The sequence below is a fragment of the Phaethon aethereus genome, assembly GCF_964289735.1.
Source record: "Phaethon aethereus genome assembly, chromosome: 19".
Classification (NCBI taxonomy): domain Eukaryota; kingdom Metazoa; phylum Chordata; class Aves; order Phaethontiformes; family Phaethontidae; genus Phaethon; species Phaethon aethereus.
The window spans coordinates 5,279,622-5,298,130 of record NC_138595.1 but is presented as its reverse complement, the minus strand read 5'-3'; the positions used below and the strand labels follow the sequence as shown (position 1 = coordinate 5,298,130).

The 18,509-nt window shown below is 47.0% G+C and overlaps 1 protein-coding gene across 1 annotated transcript in view; it reads right to left on the bottom strand.

Annotated features, from left to right (window-relative positions):
• The window catches only part of SSH2 (slingshot protein phosphatase 2), a gene marked incomplete at its 3' end in the record, with an annotated part of 99,509 nt that overhangs the window by 28,214 nt on the left and 52,786 nt on the right, over positions 1 to 18,509 (bottom strand). The window contains exon 3 of the mRNA XM_082008595.1: positions 3,751 to 3,854. Within this exon, the coding sequence (XP_081864721.1) occupies positions 3,751 to 3,854 (104 nt within the window). The remainder of the gene's footprint in view (positions 1 to 3,750; positions 3,855 to 18,509) is intronic.

Sequence of the window (18,509 nt, the reverse complement as noted above, 5' to 3'; positions counted from 1 at the left end):
TTGACTAACCTTCCTGTCCTCCCTTTCTAATTCATCAAGGGAGCTACAATCCATGCTATTTCATGGCCTTTCAGAAATACGGAAAGCCTCAAGCACGGAGCAGCATCCAGAAGTGCCACACAAGGGAAGGAGAAGAAAGGCCACACTGCCCAGCAAGAGCACAGTACCTAGTTTCCGAATGATTTTTATAGCTGGTGGAACAGCAGGGCCGAAGGGCTGTTGCAGCATCTCTCCTGATGGAACAGAGGCAAGTTTGTGTGGAGTGGGCTACACAGGACACGGCATTCCCTGCTTTCCCTTCCTTCCACCTTGAAGCACATTTCAGGATTTGGCGAATGAGTCAATGCCCTGGGACTGTATTTTTAACTGGGGATGGGAAAAATTGAAGCACTCTGCAGTGCTAGGGACGTCACATACAAAGTACCAGCGGTGACGAGCACCTAGAGCTACTTCCCACCCAAGGACACTGTTCCCAGCGCTGGAGTGGCTGGCACGTGCCTCCCCAAACAGCAGTTATTTAGGGAGATGGGTAACATAGGACAGGACAGGTCATCCATCGGATGCTTGTCCTCCCAGGGGTGCAGTGGGAGACACGATTTCCCTACGTCCATTTTCCACACCAGTGCAAAATCCTGGCAATGCTGCTCGGTTCCAGCAAGTCTCAGCTGCTAGCGCAGTGGGAATCGGCGAGAACCGGACAACAGCCACGGGCTCCTCTGCTCCAGGAGGCACCCGCGGCCTGGACAAGCCCAGCAAGTATTTGACTCATGAGGCATTCGCATGTCTTAGGCAGCTTGAAATGAAAGATGTTTCACCTCAGTTTTTCCCTCCTCATAGTGTAATAGTTCCCACCTACTGATGCCAGTAATGCAACATCAGGAACCAGTTTAAGAGCTGATGTTTCCAGAGTTTAAAAAAAAAAACCCCTACCACCAGGACTATGCATTATCTCAATACTCAAAAAAGAGAGGAAGTTTCTAAGACAACCCTTTCTGCAAGGAGCTCTGCTATCCCTCATCCTCAGAAAGTTCACTGCACTCCTCCCAGCTCCCCAGCCCACCCTGCCAGCCTCGGGAGCTCCAGAGCTAGAAAGTAAAGTATTGCTTCCTTGGCCAGCTTTAATTGACTCCCAGCATTTTTCATCCCCAAACACACAAGGCATTTTGTAAGCTTCCTGGATTAAGAAAAAGCAAAGGAAAGGTTTTAGCATGCCAGAATCAACACAAAGATATCACATCCTGTCCCATGAAGAGTTGTCGGCTTTGCTGGCATTCATGGCATGACTGCTGCTTCCTATCACATTGTCCACCAACAAGCAGATGCTTTTGTTTCCTTCGAGCTGGCAGGCTAGGTGTAAAACACCAGCTAGAGTCGGATCTTAGAAGTGATTCACAGTATCCCAGAGATGGAAAAAGCCCCAGGGAAGTTGCATCCTTTTCTGGCCTCCTCCAGCGTTGTTGGAGTGCAAAAGCAAGCCCACCATCCTACAGAACACAGCCTGTTTGCCCGGTGGCACGGGGCGCAGGACCGCCCAGCGAGGGGAGCGCGGATAGCTGGCACCTTATGCAGTCAATCTGCCAACTAGTGATTTCCATCGCTGAAGATGATATGATTGAAGAAATGGGTGTGAGCATTAATTATTTCCTGTTACGCATTTACTCTTTATGCTGGATTCTAGCACTTCTGATGAATTAGAAAGGGGCATCAGGAAGGTTAGTCAACCTTCCTAGAAAATGGCTCTCGTAGCCACTTGAAACACTATTGCATCCATAGGCAGCAATTTCATACTGGAAAGTTATGTCCACTCCCCAACCCCTTCTAATTTTGTATACCAGAGATAAGTCACGACACACACATGGCAATGAAAGTTGAGCACAGATTATCAGAGTCCAAGAAAGGAGACAGTTTTCTTTGCCACATGCTCTGCCAGCTCACTGCCAATGGCCGGTTCACCTCTCAGCGTCACACCCTCTACATCACTGTTTTAATTTTGGTGGCACAGATGTTTTGCTCAGGAAGGTGACACATTGATCCCTTGGTGTCTTGGTCTGCTGGCATATATTGTATGTTAGAAAAGTTCACAGAAAAGAAAGATGGAGCACACTCATACAAAGGTCTCTTTTCAGTGAAATCTCCAAGCACCATAAAAAAATAATATACCATTCACATCACCTGACAAGTAGGGAAACTGAGGAAGGGACAAGTACTGATGCCTCATTAAATCTTACCCCACAAACTGACGAGACAGGAATAAAGAGAATCTTCTAAGAACAAAAATCCCATCCCTTAGGCATGCCAGCCTCTTAAATACAAAACATCTTGCTGTAAGCAATTACAACACACCAGATTTGCTTTCTTGGCAACCTGGCTTCTAAAAGCTCTGGGCTGATTAGACAAGCGACTCTATCTTCCACCAAGGCCTCCAGACCTCACGTAAGTCAGAGGTAGGTGAGTAGATGAGGCAGCAAGAGAGATTCAAAGCTGTTTGTGCTGCCTTGCACAGGTTCACAAGGAAACCCATCCAGCAGGTCTCCTCTGCAAGGTAAAGCCAAGACAGAAACTAACCTGGGCTTCAGTTACGCACAAGGCTTTGGAGATTAAAAACCAAGACACGTCACGATAAACTTTTAAAAGACTGCTGACTACTTTCACGCTGAAGACCATTTCACTTCAGTCTCAACCAGAAAGGCCAGCTTTAAATTAAGTTTCAGAACAATTTATGTTCTTTTGATAACTGGTAATAAATGCACCTCATTCAAAGCAATTTGTGTGCTGCTTGTACTATATCTGAGTGGAAGTATGTAATTAATTGCCTTTTGACTTAAATCTCTTTCTATAAAGAGGTTTGTAAACAGATTTTCAGGTGGACCAGTCATCAGGTAGGTAACTGCCAGATGTAGAGCTAGATGACAGTCTGATGGTATCAAAGTACAAAGAAATCTACACCTGAAACCAAACCAAATCACCTTTTGGTGGTCCCTTTTTGATAAAGGAAGTTGACTCCAGCCTCTCTGTTTCTGTCCCATTTGCAAAAGCCTGAAGGTCTCAATGTTCTTTTTTCCCTGCTGATTTTTTAATGGAAGGGAAAAACCCCACACTATTGGATCCCTATACAGAATGAAAAACAACCTTCCCCGAAATGTTTGAGTTTCATTATTCAGACTGACTTTTCAAACAAAGAGTCAAAGCAAAAAAATAAATCAAACTTTCAGCAGATAAAGGGAGTGGAATTATGACTGACTGTATTATTCACTCTGCTCACACATCTGAAAAGTCACACTTTGACTTCACTCAGAGGTTTCTCCACCACCACGTAGAGATAAGTGTCCTCCCTTTCTTCCATCGTCACTGGTTACTTTCAGATCAGGAAGGACAATGACTCATCCCATACGATAACCGCAAGCTTCCCAGTGCAATGCATGAAGGTTTTGATGGCAATCCCCCAGCCTCTCTCATACAAAAATTACAGGACGGTATTTTGGGGGGCAGTTGTTCTCAACTCTCCATGATGTCATGATTGCTGCCCTGATGTCACTCATTCATTTGAACGTGCAAGATAAACAAGAGAGTACTGAAATCTTTTTTCCTATCAGCATTAAATATTGCAGTCTTGAGACTGGCAGGTCTAGCTTTAATACACACCGGTGTAAACAGAAATGTGTGTCATCTGGTGAGAACAAACTCAAGAACAGTGAACATGGAAACAAAGAGCGAGCAGACAAGCCTCAGCCGTCGCATGCAACACATTACCTGCATGCTTGTTGCGCCTATGACTGATCCTGGGAGTAGACGACCCATTTCCTCGCGGCAGGAAAAGAGCTGCACCTTTCACAGTGAGGAAGCTTTCGCTGATACTGCAAGGGAAGGGACAAATAGTGAGTAAGGAAAACTCTATATTGTCTCTAAAAGGAGAAAAGCAATGGAACAAGAGAGGTTCAAGGCATTGAATGCATGCTCTGTTCTTTTGCAAGGAAGCGATTTAGACCAAATTACTTTCTTGGTAAAGAACTTTCCCTCACCATAAGTCCTGCAAACATTCAAAGCATAACTGAGAACAACAGGAACAGAGAAACACTGGAAAGCAGAACATATGCCTGGTGCCGTTCTGCCTGCAGAAGTAGAACCTGAACAGTTAGAGGGGATTAACCTATGGCTATATTTTCGATTTGAAAGTCATGATGAGAGATCCACATTTCTAAATGGTGATTAATACAGCAAGCCCACACATCTCTCTAATTACAGATTCTGTTAACCCTGTGCTTTGTGGTTCAGACACAGCTGATGCCCTGCAGAAACAAAACGTCTCCCTTCAGCAGTTAGCCAGCAGAAAATTAGTGTACGTAACATCAAGGAATCATGAAACTACTGTCTATGAGTCGTTATGACAAGTAACTCTCAAAGACTTATAAATTAACAGTGAAACTGTAATGCTGTTGAATTCAGACATCACATACTGCCTTGATTTTGCCCTTTCTGAAGTGAGGAGAAAGGTTTGTGGAAAGGGGCAATAAAGAGTTCTCAAGTTCTGTGGAACAGCTGATACTCTAAGCAGCATATCTTCCAGTAGTTTTCTTAGAGATGCTGTGGCTCGTGGAAAAAGCAAGAGACTACAGATTTTGCAATTAAGCCATCCTGTTGCATAGTTAAGGGTTCCCGCTTTTCTCAGAATTGATAAGATAGTCATACATGCTTTGAAGAAAGCCAGAAACAATTCTACAATCAACAGGATGGTTGATGAATATGACTAAGACAGGATGGGAGAGTCCCTGGCATCATGCACCCCAGCAACTCCATGCCTCGAAAAAGGCATTAATTTGTTCTCTTCAACGAAACAAGAGACTAGGAACCTCTTAGTTCCTTTCTCTGCTTAAACAAATACCAAACCTAATTATTTATTCCCTTCCTTCAAGAGATGAAGACTGGGAAATAATAACAGAGAAAAAACCCCACCATATATTTGAAGAAATTCCATGTTACAAAATGCAGGTGAATGCTACAACATGCCAAGTCACCACCCTTCACGGCTACTTCTGCTCTGCAGAATAAGCAAAGGCTAACTGCTTCCTGAAGCCCCTACTCCAGGGACACGTTTCAGTAGCTACTCAAAGGCAGGAGTACACTTAAGCACGACCGAAGGTAACAGCATCACAGAGAAATTAAACGTGACCAAGAACCAGGACACAGCATGACTTGAGCCTGTGATCGTCTAGTTTCGTGATTTGAGATTGACCGCTTTAACAATAGGCTTTGCTGACTACGTTTTTATAGCTACAAGAATTATAAAAGCTTGTGTTAGAGTTGGATTTCCCCCTAACGTCAAGCACATTTCTAGGCACCTCTCCATTTCCGTGGTGGGGATATCAAAAAATCACGTTTTCTGAGCTCCAGTGAAGCAGATGCACACACTCAGAAAGACCTTTTCTAAGTCTGTAGCACATCCGAGTATTATACACTGTCTGACATATCCTCAGCACTCCTCCTTAGTGACAAAGTTTCTCCCAGGACTACTATCTAAAATTAAACCTGATGTCAAATATGTACTGGATGTTTCAATAAAACCAGAATTTTAAAAAGGAAAAACCACTTGTCCCAAATTAAAATGCATCAGAGATCTTTACCTATGCTAAACTTTAAAACAAAACAAAAACATTAAATTCATCGGGCACACTGAGCACAGATCCTTCTCATATAAAAAATTTTGATCAAGCCTTTCTAGGTTTTGGTGACAAACAGATGCCCTGAAAGCCCTCAAGTTACACAGTTCCTTAAAGCCTGAACTGGAGAAAGAGTTATCCTGAAGCTCCTCACTTGAAAAAAAATATTATTAATAACAACAACAACTAAAAAAAAAAAAAATTCTCCCTCACTTCGCTTGAACATGTTTCAGCTCTGCAGAGCCCCAATGGCCTGAAGAAGTCCATTTCGGCTTTCAGACTAGCACCCACAAGCGGGAGCGGGGCAGGAGGGCACGCCGTGCGCTGCTGAGCCCCTTCAGGAGACAAGACAAGGATGCACAAAGCGTGAGAAGGCATTCTCTCTTTCTCGTCCTCCCTTTACAATCTCACCACAGAGGCAAATGAATTTCAAGCTGTGCAGGAGGAGAAAGAATTCAGCACTGACAGCCAGTTTTCACATAGTTAATTTTATCAGCAAAACCAACAACTAGCATTAGCAATCCTTCAGCCTGTGCCGGAGGTTTCCCCAGAAGGCTGAATTAGCAACTATTTTTAGTGGATAAAGCAGCACGTAGCTAGAGGGCTGGGAGGTTAAAAAATCTTCTCACTTCCATGGCTTCCCCTTATCGCTCTGCCTGGAAACCCGGGCAGAATTAAAGACATTCCCCTCAGGCACATCCCTCCAAGAGGCCACCTTCTCTCCTAAGGCCACCGAGAGCCTTGTTTTGGGCCACTAACCCAAGCAACAAGTTTGACTTGGTAAGGCTAGGGAAAGAGAATGCAATTTCCCATACGAAGGGAAGAACACGGCAAAGCAGATTCGTGTAGAGCAGGGAGACCAGGAGCCGGGGCAGGAGACGGCCGTCAGCACTGGTGGGCAGAGACCAGGGTCTCATCCTCCTGCCAGCTACGGTTCCGGGGACCCCCCCGGTGCGGACGAGGGCACGGCATGCTATCGGCACACGGCATCACCTGCCGTGAACTCCTAACACCAGACACGCAGCACACCAGTATCCACCATGGCACTCCAGCAAAAAAAACCCCCACCCTTAATACACAAACACACAACCAAGCCCTCGCGCCGAGATTCAAGCAGTAAAGAAAAAGGCAGGAAGTTTATAGGAAAGCCCCAACAGCCACAATAACAACTACCAGTGAAGCTTAACACCATTCTTCTGGGAGATGCTGGTTTTGGTGCCTGTGCTGTGTTACAGGGACAAAAAAAGCAATCCCTAGCCTGACATCCCCTGTACCACCCACACTGGCTGCTCCATTTGGGTCCATCCTGCCTGGAAAGCCCTAGCCAGGATCCTTCCCAAAAGCATCATATTTCAGGGCAAGATCACCTTTGGATACTGCTGCCGATATATAAGAGGAGCGGATGCCGTTCCTCCTGTAGGATGCTAACGGCAGGCCCCATGCTGAGGTGCCTTAGAAACACAAAAGGTAGAAACCACGTGTGTGAGAAGGGTAACTAGAGGCTCAAAATATCTCTCATGGTGTGGGACTGTGCTCGCCGTAACAGCAGAGCCCTGCTACCATCCACTATTGATCTTCCCTGCTGACAGCTCAATGGCTCCTAAGCATAACCTGGGCTTTAAAATATTTCATAAAATCAGGTTTGCCAGAGCCTACTGGACCTTCAGTGCTCTTTGAATCAACCTCTGGGAAACGGACCAGGTATTAAAAGACACTAAATGTGGTTAGGGGAGAAGTTGAGTCCACGAGAGCAGAAGACAGGGAGCCAACTTGGCAGAGGTAACAGAGCTGAGCTGTATTTTATCAGCACACCAGGCTCGTCATCAGTCCTCCATACTACACAGTGCCCTTCTTCTGGAGAAGACTTACTTGGGACGTGTCTGTGAAGGAGTTACTAAATCTATAAGCAACCCTCAGCACTACAGCTGTGAAAAAAAGCTTCTGTTCCATGTTTAGCCCGTTCACCTCTGGAGTGAAGTAGCAATCTTAAGGCCACCAGTGACGCGCTATTTGCAATTCTCCGTTCACTGGGAAGAGAATCAACAGAAGCGGAAGGCTTATGCAACTCCTACAGAAATTACCACTTGTACCAATTTTTCTCCCAGGCAGAAAAGTTTCTGTAGAAATTATACAAGGCACATTATCAAAACTATTTAAAGCCTGCACAAGAAGCACAGATACTCCCCTCTAAAGACCCGGTTTCTAAACAGCAGTAACAGCACAAACCAGAAGTGATGCCCGTGCTCCCTGACCTGCTGCTGAGCTCCTTGTGCATGGGGAAAACACTGCATGGTTCATACCAAATTCTCATTATGCTACAAAATCAGGGAACCACATAAAACTTACAGATGGCAAAGAAATAGTGAATGCCTTCCCAGCTGCTACCCTGCACAGCGCTGTTCATAAATCGCAAGCACAAACACAAAAAAAATGATTTCAAGACACAAAAGAGAAAACGTTACTGGTTTATGGACTATGCCAAAGCAATGCAGTAACATAAATCATCTGCTGCTTTGCCACGATCACCCGTACGATGCCTTCCACCGATGGGGCTGCTCATCCGGGGAGCGGCTCGTCCAGTGTGCTGCACCACCAGCCAGGAGGTGGGTGAATCTGCACCATCCACCAGTTTTCAATGAAAGAAATTCTCAGTCCTCAATGTAAAATACTCATAAGGGAATCTTGTGGTCTTCTTTAGAAACAATTTCATAAAGGAAGGAGAGAATACCTTTTTAGAAGTACAGCAAGGAAAGCAGAGGCACCTGAACAGCTTCTGGCAATGTTTTATCCTAATAAACACTTCATTAAGTTATTGCGAGCCTGAGGATGACTTTCCAGTCAGCCCTATTTACTCATCGGAGCAGCTCCTTTACAGCAGGCTCTGTCCTGTCCAGCCCAGCCCTTCATCAGGCACTTGCCAAGCAGCACAACCGACAGAGCTGGCACCATCCCCTGGAAGGTTCAGCAGGAGAAGTCCTCCCACCACATCCCCCTACACAACGCAGGGGAACGGGTCAGCGTGGCGAGGAGCAAACCTCCTCGTGCTGCCACCTCCTCACCAGCCATGCCCGCAGCACGCACAGGCAGCAACACGGGCACGGCAGGGAGGTCACATCCCTCGCCCCGTTCCCCCTCGCCCTTAGAAGAAAGGAGGAGATTAAAAAACTATGGGCTAGGGGAAATGAAGGTTTCAAGATACTTGACATTTGAGTAAAAGTCCACCACCTGCATTATTTACAGAAACACAAGCATAATTTCTCTGTCAGCCTCAGGTATTTATTAACCAGGACCCTGCAGAAAAGTGCTCTGAAGCAGCATGCTAACAGAGTTTGCGAGCTGCGGCTCCGCACCGGGAGGCTGCGCTGGGATTTCTACACCAAGCCCAGCTCCAGCTGTAGCTCCCCGCAACAAGAGCGTCGTGCAGTAACCCCAGAGGCTTCCAACCCCGGAGCAAAAGGAGATTTTCCTAAAGGGCATCTCTTGGGACACAACCACCATCCAGCAGCACAAGCTCTGCAAACGCAGCAAGACTGTGCACCACCAGGAAGGGCTACAGCAAGAGCTTCCGATCCATCCGCAGGACATACCCTTCCCCTCCAGCGGCCGGTTAGACCAAGGGCAAACAAAAAAAAAAAGCAGAAACACTAACTGAAAGCAGGCAGGCAAGTCTGACAGTAAGGAATGACACTAGTTAACCCTGCTGTTGACTAACCAGGAACATTCAGCAGCCGAAGCCCTGAAAATGGGAAGTGCCAGTGCAGACATCTGTACTGAAGTGCTGGGGATTTCAGCCGGGAGCCCGCTCTACCAAAAGCTGCTCGTGTGTGCAGCGAGAGGCAGCCCCCGCCTGAAGAGCCAGCAGCTGAACAGGCACAGGACAGGGAACAGACACACTGAAAGAGTGTCTACTAGGAACTGAACAAACTCTCGTATGCCCAGTTACTTTCCCTGGGTTTTAAGCCAGGTTGCTCTCTCAAGATCCCCCCAACATTTTGCTCTAACGTGAGACGGCAGAGCGTGCCGCAGGCGGGGAGCGCACATCTCTGCACTGCACATTTTATCTCTCCCAGTTCAGCTCTATCATCCTCCTTTAAATCCATAGGTTGCAAAACACAAAATCACAAAAATGACCAAAATTCCAACGCTGGCAGGAGTGGCGTAGCAGTCGTCAATACTTAGCTCATTCCCGAGGCCGTGGAGCCAGGCATGGAGGGAGGGCAGCCGGGGACACGAGAGCAAGCTCTTGCAGCACACCAGGACTCACCCTGCAAGAGCAGCAATTCCAACGGCAGCTTGCTGTGCCTGGTGTGGAAAAAGTTACAGGAGGACAGGCCGAGCAGCCTACTGTCTTTCTCAGCCCCTCAAGCCATCTCCCTCCTCCCTCCCTCCCTCTCCCACCTCCCAAACTGGCTGTTCCCCTTCCTCCACAGGCAGGCCCGGGGCATGGCATCACACCTGCTCCAGGACCGGCTCTCACCGCCAGCCTCCCCCAGCCTCCCCCTCACCTTACCCAGCCACAAGGAAAGTCCCGGCTAATAATAAAGCATCGGTCCCCCCCCAAGGGCGTAGCTGTGGCTGGGCACGCAGCTGGAAGTGTGCGCAGCCTGGCAGCCAAGGGTGGTTCTCCATCAAACCACCGGACGAGAACATCACACACCTCCAGCATCCCTCCTCAGAGGAGAGCCTAACTCTTTGAGCTTACACCGTAGTTTGTTTTTCAATAAACACCATTGCTATTTCCCCTGCCTGCTTTTTTTAAAGCACCTGATTTAATAACTGCCAACACTATTAATGAATTATATAGGAGAGAGCAATGTCTGGCTTCCAGTTTAAGCCTTTGCTCCTAGGCGAGTGAGGAAGGCACCCACTTCTCTTCACCCAAAGACCAGATCTCAGGGCTATGTAAAGCAAAGTAGTACCAGTCACTAATAAAAAAAAAATAAACACAAACCCAGAAAAACAAAACCAACACCACAACAACAGGGAAATGGAAAAGGCAAGGGTAACTCAGGATTGCTCTACACTGACATTTGTATTAATGGGGTCAGCTGGCACCACTCAGAGACAAGTCTGGGCTTCTCTGATATCCAGAATAGAAACAAACCCAGTGCAGAGCAAAACAAGAGCCATGACTTACCGAAAAGGGCTCTGTAACACTGTCAACAGCAGTGACAACACTGAGGGCAGGCAGAGAAAGGGGAAGTGGTTCTCCAACAAAGGCCGTCTCTTGCCACTCAGCACTTTTGCAACTTAAGAAACAGCACAAGGAGAAAACAAAACAAAGCGTGGGAACCCACTCCATAGCAAATGTTTGACGCAAACTGCATTTTTAGCAACATCTGCATTTGTGCCCTTTTTCTTTTTTTTTTTTCCCCCAAAAGGAACTGTCTACAGGTACTTCCTCTGCTCCAAGGTGGGGCTCCCTGGAGAGATACTTCAGCTGCAATGACACAGACAGGCTCAATCACAGAAAGATTTGCAAGGCCAAGAGTAACTCGTTTGTACTACCTTAACTACTGATGCCTTCTCACCTTAGCGAAGTTGCCTTGTCACTTGCTTTGGTCTCCGATATGGACATCTGCTGAAGCTGATCTAAGGCAACAAGAACAACTTACAGTTTGTTGGAAGATACCCAAAGCTGAGGATGATGGGTGTGAACCTGAACTTTAAAGGCATTCCTTTTATTTGCTGCAAGTGACAAGAGAATTTATGGTAAATGCGGAGAGGATACAACTTGCAAAAGGGAGCACTGATGAGCGTGGTTGTGTCCCGCAAGCCTTTAAAGAGCAATCACTTCAGATGCACAAAGCAACCACGCTCACAGACACAGTTTCAGAGAGGGGATCTAACCAGCCCCAGGTCATCCAACAAGGCTGTAGGGAGGAGTGTTGTCACCCACTCAATACCCTACTGAGATAACAGTCTACAAGTCAAGCCCACTACTGGTAAAAGCCATCTCGCACACATGCCACCAGTGCTACTTGCCACCAGGTTAGTTTGACTCGAGCTCCAGACTGCAAACTTCAGAGTCAGAGCAGCTTGGGCAGCATGGGTACGCCAGCAAGAACAGTGGCATCCCGTGGAGATGGCACAGAAGACAACAGCTCTGGGCTGAGAAACTCATCCCTACCAGCGATGCCTTGCTGCCAGCAAGGGGAGCAACAACAGCTGCTGTTTGCAGCCGAAGTTTTCAGCCCACACAGCTGCAACGGGTCTGCACTGCACCATGCCGAAGACAACCACAACCACCTGCAGCATTCCTCCGCCTCCCGGTGCCCTGAGCCTCGCTCTGCAGTGGCAAGCTGACCTCTGGACTCCTATCAAATGTACTCCCGCGCAGGCAGGGCTGGGATTTATTTGTTACAGGCGCAGGAAAGCAGACTGGGTTTTGTTTTAAGCTGGACTCCAGAAGAAGACACTTTATCATTTCTGATAAAAGTCAAAGTCTGCGTGGGTTTCCCATTCCCCTCCTGTACCCCTGGCCTACAATGGAACCAGCTCAACAACACACAAACTCCTAAATCAAAGGCAGGGCAGGCAGAGCCCTCACACAGGCATCGGCTGCCTCCCCACCAGCCTCCCCGGCACAGAAAACGCTGTGAGCTCAGCACTGCCTTCCCACCCATCTGCGTGCCCATGCCTGCTGCTGACAGCTCCGTATTACGTTTCACAGGGCTGCTGCTGAACGCGTGCTGGCGCAGTAAGACACACACAACCCTCCCAGTGTCACCTCGCCGCCGAGCCCATCCGCATTGCCTCCCGCCAGCGCTCGGCAGCCTCAGCGCAGCGGCGGCGAACGCGAGCAAACGTCCTCGTGCCGAGGTTGGGCAGCGCACGGGCGAGCGAGATGCGCTGAACGACAACGCTGCTGTCGCTGCCGGAACGCAGCGCGGGCTGGGATGTCCCGCTGTAGCGGAGACCATCAGGAAATTATTTATTTCAAGGAATACGAACTTTAGCGCAGACTGTATGATTCACCACAGACAACGAAGAACAGAGTTATACAAGGATGGATGCAAGCTATCACACACTGAAATGCACTCATTTTCCATGCAGCACACATGGAAAAAATCTGTATTGACCATTTACCTTAATATACAGTGCTAAGGGAGTCCCAGCAAGCCACATGCTGGGTGGCCCATAGTCAGCCTCCAAGCCAGCTTCAGAGAATCCACCCAGAGAAAAGAAAAATGTTCCAAAAAGTGACAGCAAAAGAAGTTGTGCAAACAAAGCTCTGATGTGCTCTGGAATTCAGGACTGAAGAGATGCACAAAATAGTTTTTTCTACAGTCCGAGCACGGCAGTTCACGTACTAGAAAGGGGGCGGCTGACACAATTAGGATGCTTATTAAGAAATCCAGGCACTTGGTGTTTACAGAAGAAATTTGACTCTATGCACTTTTTAAGCAAGAGACCCAGTCCGGAAGCGAGACCGTGAAAGGAATTTGTTTTACATGATAGTCCCCAAAGGCTTCCAGGTCTCCAAGTCAAGACATTCCCAGATTAAAGCCCTACACGACATTCTTCTTGCACTATATACTGTTTAAACATCCACAGACTTTAATGCATACCATGGGGTTCACGAAGCAGGACAGTTATACCCAAGAGAGGACTCCTCAATGTTTTACCACCACGTGCCGCACTCTTACCAGCTCAGCCTGTCCAAAATCAGCCAGCTGCTGTGGTATGAACAAAATGCTTTCAGAAATATATTCTTAAAAACAATTAAATCAACACGAGAAAAATTCATGAGGAAAATCCATCACATCAAGGATCAGAGATTAAAAAAAAGCTTTTTGATTAGTTATCTTCAGAAACAGCACTCCTCTGATTGACACATACTTATCTTTTTTCTCTCAGAATTAACACAACCACGTTGGTCATCTTTAAACCACACAATAATCTCCTCTGCCACCAGAGTTTGAAAGTGTTCCTTTCATACACACCTCATCTCTTTTTAAACCTTAAACAAGAGCTGCCACATCCTCGGGCAGTTGGTTAACAACTAGCAAGCCCGAAAGGTCTCGTCCCACTACGCCGAAATACATTTAAGACGGGATATTTTATAACTAATTTTCTCTCCCATCTCCCTGCACGTGCACGATTCGTCGCTGCCGCTGCCTTGACCATGTTTGGCCTGACGGGCAGCACCCTGCAAGAAGGACCCCTCTGCTTTAAATACGACTGTAATGCAAGTCAAATGAGACACGCTAAGGTCAACATACTGTCCCCCCCTGCACCAGCCAAGTCCAGGGGCATCTATATTTAGCTCAAGTATGCCCAGCAGTTTAAAGATGGAAGGAGACCACTGACTTGCCTGAATCGCCGCCAGTGCTGGCCGCCCCCCTGGGATGGGGACAGTCTGACCGGGAGCTGGCAAGCACCCTGACACCTGCCCAAAGTGGGGCACCCTGTGCACCCAACACAGCCCCACACCCCCCCGACAGCCCCCCTGGCACAGGCCCAGCCTCCCAGACTGGCCAAGACCAGAGCAGCCACAGCCCGGGTGCGGGCAGGCTGAGGACGACATTGCTCCATCGCTTCTTTTGCTGGTTACAGTGGCCAGCACCGAGCGCGGCCGCGGTCAGCTGCAGAGCAGAGGTCCTGCTGCCTTGTGAAGCAGTCCCGTGCCAGGACTTGGCTCTGCAACCGCCCTGACAGGGCATGGGCTGGAGGAGCTATGCTGGGAAGCAGCCTGGCAATGATCGCTGCCTCCCTGCCTGCCCTCCGTAAATACGTTAATGGACCCCTGTAAATAGAGCCCCAAAACAAGGACCACTCTGTCTCCACACAAAGAAATCAATGCCGAATAATAAGCCTTTTCCTTTGTGCTAAAAAGAAGCAGATGCTTGTTTACCAAAAGCATCAAAAAAATCACCAAGAGGCTGTCGGATTTGACTTGTAAAAAAATAGAAGTTATTTGTTCAGTATTTTAACTTCTGCAGCACTCAGCGCTTTCAATTTTCTCTCTTTCTTATTGCATCCGCCCCATGCACGAGGGCTATTTGATCCCTAAATGACAATTTCCATCAGGAAGAGTAAAACCAGTTTAGGACTGACTGTCCCTTTAGATTAGCAAAAAGGACAGTCAGCGGTAGCCAGCAATGTGAGATGGTTTGTGAACCATTTCAGAGAGATTGGTCACGTGCCAGATTTCTTTCAATAGGTTTTGATTTGAAATTGGGAGCCACAGTGAGCTTTACTTGTTGTGCCCGTAACCAGACTACTGATCTGCTCACCCTTGCAAATATGCCAGTGACTTCGTATTATGGAACAGCAAAGCCACAATCAAGGGAATACAAACTTTAACGTGGCTGTAAGTAGTAACTTGAAATTTTAATCAGTTAGTAGCAAGAAAATGCCAAAGATCACAAATATTTAATAGTTGGAATAGTTTCATAGATTCTGTGCCTTTTCTTCAACCCAAGGCAACACTTAGGACAGTCCTTAGCATCAAGCAAGATTAATACAAACTTCAAATTCAATTTAAAGCTGCAAACCAAAGAAGAAATACAGCATTGCTTTGGGTTAACTGACCGACACTGCAGGGGATTGGGGTAACTCAGCCTTTAAAGACAACCTGCTCCCCAGCACAGAATCACAGAACCGTTAAGGTTGGAAAGAACCTTCAAGATCATCAAGTCCAACCGTTAACCCAACACTACCACGTCCCCTAAACCATGTCCTGAAGTGCCACAGCCACATGTTTTTTGAACACTTCCAGAGATGGTGACTCCACCACCTCCCTGGGCAGCCTGGTCCAATGCTTGACCCCTCTCTCAGTGAAGACATTTTTCCTAATATCCAATCTAAACCTTCCCTGGCACAACTTGAGGCCATTTCCTCTCATCCTATCACTAGTTACTTGGGAGAAGAGACCAACGCCCACATCGCCACAACCCCCTTTCAGGTAGGTGTGGAGAGCGATAAGGTCTCCCCTCAGCCTCCTCTTCTTCAGACTGAACACCCCCAGTTCCTTCAGCTGCTCCTCGTGAGACTTGTGCTCCAGAGCAGAGAGGTGACATGCTGCCTCATCCACCAGTGCTCAGAGCACGCAGCCCTCCGCTGTACAGCTCACCTACCCCGGCAGAACCCAAGAAAAGCACTCCAGCGTTTTGCTGGCGTGACTCAGTCTCCGGAGCCATCGGGAAAAGCTCTCCAAATCAGACCACGAGGTATAATTATGATGCACTTCAAAATGCAGACTCAGCATCGCTCTCCAGTCCCACTCTTCCCCCTGCGGATGTAGCAAGTTCTTCCTGGAGACAACATCCCTTGTGACTCTGCTTTTTCTTTTGGTGCTCTGAATAGGGATCAGCTTACCAGGAGTCCTTTATTCCTGAAATAATTTCCATTAATCACTCACCATACACCCCTCTAAATAGAAGCTGACAGACTGTGGGATGTCTAACACCACCGCAGCATCTCCCAGCTTAAACAAAGGCTGAAACGAAGGGCAGACCAAGAGGTGAAAGGAACCATGAGACTTCTAAGTAGCAGACAAGTGAACTTCTTCAAACTGTTCCTAAGCATTGCAATGTTTTTATACAGATACTTTAAATAAAAGCAAGGAAGCAGTTATCATTTGAACCATCTATTCTTCATGATATCTGCTCACAAAAAGAAAAAGGAAACAGAGCAATGGGCATCATTTTGAAGCATCACCCTGCAGTTTTGCATTTGTGATTCCTCAGTACAGTTGCAAATTAACCTACTCTTTTAGTACCTTAATGTGACTTTCAGCTGAAGATGTTAGCACTTAACTTCAAAACGCATTTGAAGGAGTTTCTAACTCAACATAAAAACCCTGCGAAGTTTTGCTGACTAAGACTCAGGCTGGTAACACATTAAATAAAAGTTTTATTTTACAACAGCTTGAACTCTGAAGAGTGGAGATTCCAGATGTGTTTATCCCTGCAAAAGTCAGGTGCTAAATTTCACCAGAATTAGCACTTTAGGCAGCTTGGCAGCCAATTTTCAGTGGTTAACTCAGGTCTTCATATTTCCTAAAAGCATGCAAATCCCTTTAAAAACCACACATTAAAGTAGAAAGACCAACGGAATATTAAACACTGCTGCGTATCACAAACCCAGAGAAGTCCCTAACAAGAACAGAGTGTACTTTAGGGAAAAGGCTCTGAAACAGCTTTTAAAAAGGCTCTAGAAGAGATATTTGCTTAATTTCAAGCTAGAGAGCCTCTCATAAAACATGATGTACTTGAAGGAACTGAGGACAAAACAGACAGTAACATTACGACAGTCAAGGTTGTGCTGGTGCCTGTGCTGGGAAACTCGGCGACGTCCTGCCCTCCGAAACACGGGCTCCCCAGCTTGCTTACCCACCCTGGCTCTAGAGGGACAGCTTAGCAATACTGCCGGCGCCGCTCGCGTGCACGCGCTGAACGTATCGTCACAGGACTCTTGGATGGACGTTTATCCTGCGCTCCTCACCCCTGCTTGTTAACGAGACACATGAATATTCCGCAGTTTGCTTTCTTACAACTTTCTCATCGTGGCAAACCAACAGGAGGGCTAGAAATGCTGCTGACAAATTATTTGTTTTTATTTAGACTAACTGGCTTTCAGTCTTTGCAACACACAGAGGAATGCAGCTGTTCCACTTCGCATTTGTTTTTTGATTTCTCCATCTCTTTTTCAAAGCAAATAAAGGAAAACCCAACCCTAACAATAACAATAACAACACTCCAGTGACAAACTCTTCACATACCACCACACAATGAGCCAAATAAAAAAAACACAAAACCAATTCTGAGTTCATTTTAATCCAGCACTGAGTTCCAAAAGCAGAAGACTAACAGACTAAGTTTTAGACAACAAAGGCAAGACTAATAATAGCTTTTCAAATCTGTACCTTTGTGCAAATGAGGTTTCTCCTTAAATTATGACCTGACAAATGTAAATTTATCATTTGCTAATCAAAATGTCCTTCCTCCAGTCCCACCTGCCATTTGGAGTCTCCCACCAGCCCCAAAACATCAGCAACACACCCAGAATACGCCCGTCCGCGCCCATCCGTCGGGACACCAGGCCACAAACATCTCCATGAGCTAAAGGTGGCTGAGCCAAGACACAGGTCCCACCCCAAAGCATCCCGTTAGGACGCTGCAAGAACGGAGGTTGCAGGGTGACAAGAGGTTCAGACAAGCAAATGCAATCTCTTCACGCTGGTGAACGAAGCACAGGGAGAGAGGAAATACAGCACAATTCATTACACATAACATGGCAATTTCTAAACCAGGGTGAGGCAAACGTGGAGCAGAAGATGGCTACTGACCGGGGTACAGACAATTGATTCTACGCTCAACTCATCTCAACAGTCCTCTGCAGGGGCTGGGGTCCTTACCCACCCTGGGTGCTTCAAGAGGGTGCCGAACCAAGGGATGAACTTACTCCGATTCGTCTCTGTGTCTCCACTACAGCCATACCGCAGAATTCAGACTTAACAAATCCGCACTTTTCCAGTGAAAAGCTGGAAGTTTAACAGAGTGTGAACCAAACCCAGAACTGTGGAGTTGCTGCAGAGATCACGGGCAGGAGAAAGTCCAGGCTGGTGGGACGATATGGACCTCATTAAGCCATTGTGAGAAGTGTGTGAACAAACTAAGGACTTCACTACTAAGTGACAAAGATCATTTGTTTAAAAGAAAGGACTAAATCATTTATGGTTCAGCAGTCTGTGGATTTAACCTACTTGTAACAAAGGTGTTTTGAGAAAAAGCATACTACTTAAATGGCTTATTGCAAATAAACCCAGAGACCCCAAAGGGCTGAATACAATGTTGATGAGGGCCAGATAAGCACTGGATAAACAAGAAAATGCACTGAATGAGGAGC